Consider the following 9,282-nt stretch of genomic DNA (forward strand, 5'->3'; position numbering starts at 1 on the left):
AGGCCCTTCCATTTACTCCATGTCACGGGGGTGGATATATTTGTATCCAGTACTGACATATGTGAAGCTTAAGGTTTGCACCAGCTGAGCTCGAAGGGGTTTAACCCCAGGGGGTGGGGGGGCTGAGACTGTGAAGTTTGGGATTTTGTGGATCTGATCTGTCCTACTGTTGGGGGGGGGGATGTGGGGTGACTAGGATCCTAGGTTTTGATTAAAAGAACAGGAGTACTTGTGGCACCTTAGACTAACAAATTTATTAGAGCATAAGCTTTCGTGGGCTACAGCCCACTTCTTCGGATGCATCTTTGCTCCATAGATTAACCATTTAACTGGAGAGCTGCCCTCTAGGATGCAGCATGGCCCAATTGTTAGAACATCAAGTTGGAGAAGCAGAGGATTTGGGGTTTACCCATAGCAGAGCCGGGAAGAACACTGCATTGTGTTGGCTAAATCATGTCACCTGCATCGGAGCCACAGTTTCCCTATCTGTACAATGGGCATAATGAGCCTTTACCAGTATTGTAAAGGGCTTTGATTATAAGTGCCACTTATCTGAACCTGTTCTTTACCCCGCCCCCCCCTCCCTCCCCCAGCCCTGGACAGCATTTTACAATACAATGAGGTGTTGGGAGAGTGTTTCCACCTTCCTTCAAAACATAAAGTATTGGCCAGTTCTACCAAATTGGATGGGTTGCTGAGCTAAAATACCCAGTCCTGTGATGCTGTGAACCAGACTGCTAGAAATGGGGTCTGACTGTCTGAGCTTGATCTTATTTATAACATTATTTTAAATGGTTTCTGCTTCATGTCCCCTATTCTCTTGGTGAGCAGAAATCAGGCCAGCCTTGCATTGGTTCAGTACAATATTTTGCACTTCTGAAGCGGGTTTCACTTGGGGATCTCAAAAGCACGTTGCAAATGCTAATTAACCAAACCCCGTGTGAGTGACTGACGTCACGAACCCCATTTTGCTGAGGCACGGAGGGATCACGACTGGTTCCAAGGTTACACAGCAAAAGAGTGATGGGGCCAGGAAGAGAATCGGGGAGTCCTGTGCTCTAATTCCTAGAACAATATGTTTGATTTCTGGAGGTATTTTCTCTGAGCCCATGTTGAGAAAACTTCACTGCAGCTAAAACCAGTTAAGTTTCTCTCTGATTCTCACCTCCACCACTCTGGGATAGGGGATGCTAAATTCGTCCTGTGCTGAAAAGGCAGCTAATCCTGCTGGACCTGAACTCACCGCTTCCCTGTAAGAGTTGCACTAGATTTTCCCTGTTCTGCCAGGGGATTTGTCTGTTTCCTAGCAGAAAAAAACCCGCATTTTAGGGCAAGATTTAGATTTCAGAAGTTGTGTGGTGTTTGTTGGCAAGGAAGGGCTGGGGGAAATGAATCTCAAAAGCGTGAGACTTTTTTTAATTAAAAAAAATGTTGCTGATAATGGGCAAGAGCGAGAATCCCATTTAAACGTATGGAACTGGAATGACTACAGTGTCCATAAGGTGCTCTGAGGCTATCCTGCTGTTCCACTGACACTTCATTAGGAACAAAGTCGCTGCCAGATTGGGTGAGATGTGGGATATTCTGCCCCCATACAGGTCTCCTAATCCTTATTCTTGCATGGGCTCCATAACTCTCTGATTCTTGGCTGTGTTGTGTGCAGTGAGATGTATTGTATCAATAAGACCCAGCCAAGCTTTGGGGATGGCTTTCTCCCCCTCCCCCCAGTTCTCCAGAGGGTGTTCTAGGGTAGTAAGACTGCCTCTCAAAGCACCTTGCTATGCATGGGCCAGATTAAAGCCCCATGCCAAACCTCCTCCTAGTGTGCTGAACCTGGCACAGTCCCTGCCACAACTGGCCAATTCCACCTTCCCCCAAAGCCCTCTAGGGTGGCTAGCCCTCAGGAGTTGTAAGGGTGTCTGGTCCTTGCCTCAGATGTGAGTGGGGACCAATCTGGCCCTAAATGAGGCTTTATCATCACTGTTTGTTTGTAGGCCGCGGAGGCGAAGGCTCTCTTATCCCCTAGGGCCAGACTGCAGGACAGAGGGAGGGCTGGGGATGGATGAGTTGGGGGTGGAGAGAGGTAAGGTCTCTAAGGCAGGTTGGCGCTCTCTGCAGGCTTGCTTTGCAACCAATCAGAAGTGACTGGCTCCGGGGATTCCCATATGCAGTGAATGCTGAATTCCCCCCCCCCCCCAGCAAGTCCCAGAGGAAACAGAACGCTGTGGGTCAAAATCTCCCTATTTAATAAATCCACACAGGCTTCTCCAGCAGTGTCTGAAAGAGCTATTCTCTCCTGAACACGCTGCTCTTCCTCCCAAATGTTCCTTCCGGGGGGGAACTTCTCATCCTTAATCTCAGCACCCAGAAATAAGAGCAAGGAGACCAGGAGTCAGGACTCAGGGGTGTTCAGCTCCTAGCTTGGGAGGGGGGTCTAGTGGGTTCGAGAATGGTGGGCTGCGAGTCAGGACTCCCAAATCCAGGAGGGAAATGTGGTCAAATGGTTAGAGCAGTGGACTGGGAGCTGGCACCCTGGGATTGTCCTCAACTCTGTGATGGGAGGGGAGTGCGGGGGTTAGAACAGAGGAGAAGCTGGGAAGACGGCTCTGCCTTGGTTCTCGGCTCTGAGGGAGTGGGGTCTATGGGTTGGAGCAGGGGGACTAGGAGTCCGGATTCCTGGTTTATACATCCTGTGTGTCAGGGGGAGACAACTTTAACCAAATCAGTGAAGCATTGTTTTGAAGGCAAGGGGCTACAAAGCCCCATTGCACAGCTTAACCCTCCCTCCCCCATTTCCTAGTGGCTCCCCTGAGATCTGGTGCAGGGCCAACATGCAAATGCATCAGCTGGGGTTAAATCGCCCTGGGGCCTGTACCAGCGAGGGGCTGCTAGCCAAACCAGAGGGGAAGGCAGAGAACCTGCCCCCAAGGCTCTAGCCCACTGGCTGAACCACCCGGGCACCCACAGGACAGAGGTGCTGGAACTAAGGGGGGGGGGCTACCGCCCTCCACCACCTTGAAGCGGTTTCCATCATATCCAGGGGTTAGTTTGGTTCAATGGCTCTCAGACCCCCTTCCCCCACTATACAAACTGTTCCTGCACCATTGAGCACAGGAAGCCGACAAGCGCAGCGTGACCGCCCGGGCTGCACTAAGCAGAGCAGCCTTCGCTCTCCCGTGTGAACGGGTGCGGTGGGAGCGAGCCCCGGCGAGCGGGGTGTGTGTGTGTCAAAGCCCCACCCCGCTGCATGGGGATCCTGGGCGCACGGGGGCCGCTCCGGGGCAGCAAGGAGTTTCCCAAGTTGGAAGGAGAAGGGGTGGGGCCTGGGACGGCGGGGCACCCCATGCAGGCGAAATTTGCATGCTTGGGTTCAGCAGGACTTCCTGGTCGGTTGTCATTGGCTGCAGGTAGCAAACTATGCCGGAGCCCTCATGCAAATCTGTAGTTGATTTCCCCCCTCCCTCCCAGCCCAGCTCCAGCGCTGCCTGTTTGCGCGCTCCTGCACTGGGAAGCACATGTAACCCCCCCACTTCTTCCCTCCTGGCTCCGCTCCGGGGTTGGGGAAGGATCCTTTGGACCGCTGGTTCCGGTGCACCCACGTGGTGGTGGAACTGGGGTGAGGACCGCGACTCCAGGAAGAAGGGCGCCGCCGGGGACAGGTCGTGGGAATCATGAATGAGATGTCCAGCTTCTTGCACATCGGGGACATCGTCTCCCTGTACGCCGAAGGGTCGGTCAATGGCTTCATCAGCACGCTGGGGTGAGTGGACCAGCGCCTGGAGGGGCTGCCTGCTAAGTGAGAGGGATTATTTTCATTTATTGGGGCGGGGGGGGGGGGGAGGAAGTGACTGTGTGGCTAGGTAGAGCCCGAAAGGGCTGGCTGGCTGCCTTGGGTCAAAGGCGCTAGAGAGAGCTAGAGAGGTCAGGGTGAGGCGGATTCTGCGGTAAGGTTACTTGCACCTTCCTCGGAAGCAGCTGTTGGAGACAAGATCCTGGACTGGGTGGCCCTTGACTCTGCTCCAGTCTGACAATTGCTGCCTGCCTGCAGCCCTGTCACCTTGCGTGTGCCGACTGCGCTTCCCCCCCACGTGTTGCTGGGGTGGGGATTGGGATCCGTTTTGCTGCCCCTGGGGAGCAGGGGTGAGGTGCACGGGGATGTACCCAGTAAGGTTCCGTGGCAGATCATGGGCAAGACTAATATTGAAGTATTGGGTCTGTTAAATAACTGATGGTCCCCAGTGCCTCATTAGTGCCAGGGCTGAGCAGTTCGTCGCTCCGGCACCTCTGGGCCGCTCGCTGCATCAGTTGAGAAAGTTAAATTGCTTGAGCCCTGGCACCTCTTTCATTACAAACTAAGCATGTTTGGTCCTCGCTCTGGGCAGTGCGGGGAGGCTGTGTTCTGCACCTGTGAGGGTCTGTGCTGATGCTCTGGTAGGTTGCTCCCATATTGAACTTGTATGATTCCCCTGCATGGAGTTTCTCCCATGTGCACTGGGGGAGGCAGGAGAAGGCTATATCCTTAACTCTGGGGCTCTGCCAGGCTATTCTCTCTGCGGTTTTTTTGGGTGACGTTAAGGCAGCTCTGGGCCAGGGGACACACCCTCTGACACCCTGCTTTGGGCATCTTCTTGCCGATCTTTCCCCCAAGCAAGCCACTCTACTGAAGTGGGGACAGCAAATCCACGATACGACTTGGGGACTAGTTGGATAGCGCACGGCTTTGTGTCCTGGGTGCTAAAGGTTCAGTTCCCCTCCATTTACACTGGTTTCTTTCCCTCCCCAACTACCCCACAGGAGTCTTTTGTACCTTGGAGAGAGACTGAGGATTCCCCTGTGGTTTAGTGAGGAGGCAGGACTGGGCTGTGTTGCATGCAAAGAGGATTCTTTATTCAGACTGCGGGACGTGGACACACCCTATGGTTCTCTCTGGCTGAGTCCCTGCTGACACACAGATCTGCAGTGTAGCTGTAGCCATCTCAGTCCCAGGATATTAGAGAGACAAGGCGGATGAGGGCATCTCTTTTATTGGACCAACTTCTGTTGATGAGAGACAAGCTTTCGAGAAACACAGAAAAGTTTGTCTCTTTCGACAACCGAATTTGATCCCATAAGCTATTCTAATTCTCACGCACCTTGATGCGCGCACACACTCCGCTCCACACGCTTGCCTATGGTATAAATACACACGGCGATGGCAGATACAGACACATGCGCGTGTCTGCACAAAACACACCTACAACCATGCACCCAAGTTTATAAATACGTACATGAACACACCTGTACAATGTGCTCATAGAGTATAAAGCCAGAGAAGACCACCAGATCATCCGGTCTGCTCTCCGGTACATCACAGGCCACCAACACTCCCCACACCCTAAACCCAACAACTGAAATGAGACTCGCATATTACAGCCCACAGGACACTAAGCTATTACTGTGCTACAGGCAGAGAATAGGAGGGACCAAGATGCACCAAGACCCTTCAATGGCAGGATCCTGGCAAGTGACCCACACCTAGATGCTGCAAAGGAAGTTGAAATTGCCCCCAAGGATGCTGCCAATCTGACCTGGAGGAAATTCCTTCCCGACCCCACATAAATTTTCACACATACAAACAGACCCACTTGCACACAAACTTACACATACATATGCAGACACGCAAGTACTGTGCATGGCCCTGAACTAGTGGGGAAAATGTTCCCAAGGTCATTTTGGTGAGATCTCCTCTACGCTGGCTCCATGCTAGAGCTGTCCCGGTCACTGATGCAGACTCTCTTTAACCTCCGCAGTTCTACTCTGGGTAGCTTGTATGCCAGATTGGTGACATTGTCTGTCTGACACAGGCCTATTGGACCTTCCGGGCCCTCCCAGGCCGATGCAGCTTTGTCCTCTATGGTCAGTTCTCCAGGTCTCTCTTCCCCATGGTTGGTTTGTTCAGTCTGCTTGGCAGTGACTAAAGCAATGGGGTTCCTACCCCTTCCCTTGGGAGATGATTCCACACACTAACAGATCTCACTATTGGGACATTGTATTTGGACTGATATCTTTTCCTTTGCTCATTGTTATCCCAGTTACACCCCCGCTCTGATCAGGGCATGAAATCCTTGTACTTGATGCTAGGAACTGCACAATCACACCTTAAATCATTGTTTGTTGTGATAAAGAAGTGGAGTTACTTGCTGAGAGTGCGTCTCCCAAGCTCTCTTCAGTGTGCATCTTGTTTAGTTCATTTGCTAGTCAAATAGCTTAGCTAGCCCCGGCCCTAGCGCTTCAAACTCAGCTGAGCAGAGTACCGGAAACTCCCCATCCGTCTGTGTTGACATCCTCCCTAGCAGCAGCCAGAGAGCAGAGAGAAAAGTAAGCTGCAGTCCTGGAAGGTGAATTGCTGACACGGAGACTCTGAAGTGCGATCCTTTTGGTTAGCTGGAGTGTCTTGAATGATGGAAGCCGGTTCTAGGTGCCAAGCAACCATAATGAGTGGAAGCATTATGTAGCGTAGGCTACAGGTAGGATTGTCTCTGAAACGGTCTGCCTGTGTGATGGGCCCAATTGCTCCTCTCGCTGTCACGGGGCTTACAAAGTGCTGTTCCATGGACATCACTGGGGTTCTGGCAGATTGGCACCTGTATGAGCCAGAGTGGAACTTGGCCCAGTGGCATATGTAGGGGGGGGGAAAAAAAAAACCCACCACCAAGCACTCACAGGGGACATTGAGAGGCAATTTTTTAACACAGAAGGTTCTGCCTTTCTGAGGATCTCTTTGGTGTTGGATGGCTCCATACACCTAGTGAAATGGAACTTAGATCTCCTCCTCCAGAGAATTTCTTTAGTGGCTGTAACAGGGAGCAGAACACTAACCAGGATTCTCCCCTGAGGGAAGTAGTTGCTCGAGTCATTTAAAAGGAGACTGGTAGAACTCACACAAATAGTGTATAAGGAACAATCCTCAAAGGCATGCAGGGGGATGAACTTGATTGAATTATTTAGATTGGAAGCTCTTTGGGCAGGGGCAGTCATCTTGTTCTGTTTTGCACAGTGACTGGGATTCCTAGATGCTGTGGTAATACAAATCCTTTTTAAAAAGGGTCTTTGAAATGGGAATTGCTCTGGCTGAAGTTCTGTGGGGGGTTTTTTGGGCTGTCTACGGTGAGCCATCTCTCTAGGGGTAGTCTTAAACTGTGGGACTTGTTCTCTTGTTCATCCCCCTGCTACAGCTCAGAGCCTCTGGTGGGATGGAAGGTACCGGGCCAACTTCTGCCCTTGGACACCAGCATGATTTGTTAGTGGAGGCAATGGGAGGGGTGTGTGTGTTTCTAAGGGGAGAATATAATCCCAACTATACATATAAAATGATGGGGTCTAAATTAGCTGTTGCCACTCGAGAGCGAGATCTTAGAGTCATTGTGGATAGTTCTCTGAAAACATCCACTCAATGTGCAGCGGCAGTACAAAAGCAAACAATGTTGGGAATCATTAAGAAAAGGATAGATAATATCATATTGCCTCTATATAAATCCATGGTACGGCCACATCTTGAATACTGCGTGCAGATCTGGTCGCCCCATTTCAAAAAAGTTGTATTGGAATTGGGAAAAGGTTCAGAATGGGCAACAAAAATGATTAGGGGTACGGAATGGCTGCCATATGAGGAGAGAGTAATAAGACTGGGACTATACAGCTTGGAAAAGAGACGACTAAGGGGGGATATGATAGAGGTTTATAAAATCATGACTGGTGTGGAGAAAGTGAATAAGGAAGTGTTTACTCCTCATAACACAAGAACCAGGGGTCACCAAATTAAATCAATAGGCAGCAGGTTTAAAACAAACAAAGGGAATTCTCCCCCCACCCCCCCCCCCCCCCCAACACACAGTCAGTCTGTGGAACTCCTTGCCAGAGGATGTTGTGAAGGCCAAGACTATAACCAGGTTCAAAAAAGAACAGATAAGCTCATAGAGGAGAGGTCCATCCATGGCTATTAGCCAGGATGGACCGGGATGGTGTCCCTAGCCTCTGTTTGCCAGAAGCTGGGAATGGGCAACAGGGGATGGATTGCTTGATGATTACCTGTTCTGGTCATTTCCTTTAGGACACCAGGCATTGGCCACTATTGGAAGACCAGATACTGGGCTAGATGGACCTTTGTCTGACCCAGTATTGCTGCTCTTATGTTCTAATTTGATCAGAATATGGCCAAGGGGCATCTTGAACAGTTAATGGTCATTATCAAGCTTTTGCCACCAAAATAGACTGCTGAGCGATCAGTTATGGCATGCAGCGGCCAAGGAACCTATTGGCCAACTAATCTCTAAGCTTATGTCCTACATAAACACACATGAATGCAAGTTATATCACTACCTTGCAAGGGAACCCTACTCAATTTTTGTTCTGGCAGCATGGAGACTTGTGTGAGCTTATATTCCTGGGGTCTGTTGTGTCAAAGAACGGAGACCCTTGTTAAGAGTAAACACCAGCACTTTGCAGTTCTCACGGGAAGATCTCCAAGCACTTTAGCCTGATTCAGATAGCTTTATCCGTGCTGTATATTACTTTGTTTGAAGAGTAATCTCACTGAGATCAGTGGGACCCCCTGTGGAGTAAGGCTATCAGAATCTGGTCCTATGTTAATTAAGCCTCACAACCCCAGCTTGTCTGGGGAGGGTGTCATTCATCCTCATCTTACAGATAGGGAAACTGAGGCATAGAGCAGGGAAGAAACTTGACTAAGGGCACTCGGTGACAGACCCAGGAATAGAACTCGAGACCCTAACGCCCAGGGTTGAGTTTTGCAGTATGCTGAGCCTCCTCAACTCCCACTGACTTCAACGGGAGCTAAGGGCACTCCGAGCATCAGTCGCATGCTCTAACCACTAGACAAGGTGTTCCCCCAAGTCTCATGTGGTGTCATGGTCTCAGTCTAGAATAGCCTTTAAGCACCTTCATACCTGAATAGTCCCCCTGCAGCGAATGGGACTGCTCACTTTCTTAAAGCGATGCAAGTGCTTAAGCACTTTGCTGGACTGGGGCATAAAACTAGCCAGAATGCTTAAATTAGAAGAAATAACCAAGTTAGAACGAATAGAGGAGGTAATTAAAGGCTCCCTGGAGAAATGAAAGGGTGATCTCCAAAGATTAAGATAGTGGCAGAGACCCAATGTGTGGGGAGAAGTATCCTAGGGCCAAACAGTGCCAGTTACACCCTTTAACAATAGTGTTAGTGTTTTAGAGGTTTCCCATTAACTCAGTGGAGGAAAAGGGGCGGGGGGGGGGGGGGAAAGAAGT

At 50.5% G+C, this 9,282-nt stretch overlaps 1 protein-coding gene across 2 annotated transcripts in view; it reads left to right on the plus strand.

Annotated features, from left to right (window-relative positions):
• ITPR3 (inositol 1,4,5-trisphosphate receptor type 3) overlaps positions 1 to 9,282 on the plus strand; it is a 106,728-nt gene that overhangs the window by 13,213 nt on the left and 84,233 nt on the right. Inside the window, exon 1 of one of the 2 annotated variants that reach the window (XM_034767386.1) lies at positions 3,475 to 3,760. The exons of the other annotated variant lie outside the window; for it this stretch is intronic. Coding sequence (XP_034623277.1) covers positions 3,672 to 3,760 — 89 coding nt within the window. The 5' untranslated portion in view covers positions 3,475 to 3,671. Of the gene's footprint in view, positions 1 to 3,474; positions 3,761 to 9,282 lie in introns of those variants that run through there. 2 annotated transcript variants of the gene reach the window in all.

This window comes from Trachemys scripta, chromosome 4, assembly GCF_013100865.1.
Source record: "Trachemys scripta elegans isolate TJP31775 chromosome 4, CAS_Tse_1.0, whole genome shotgun sequence".
Classification (NCBI taxonomy): Eukaryota; Metazoa; Chordata; order Testudines; family Emydidae; genus Trachemys; species Trachemys scripta.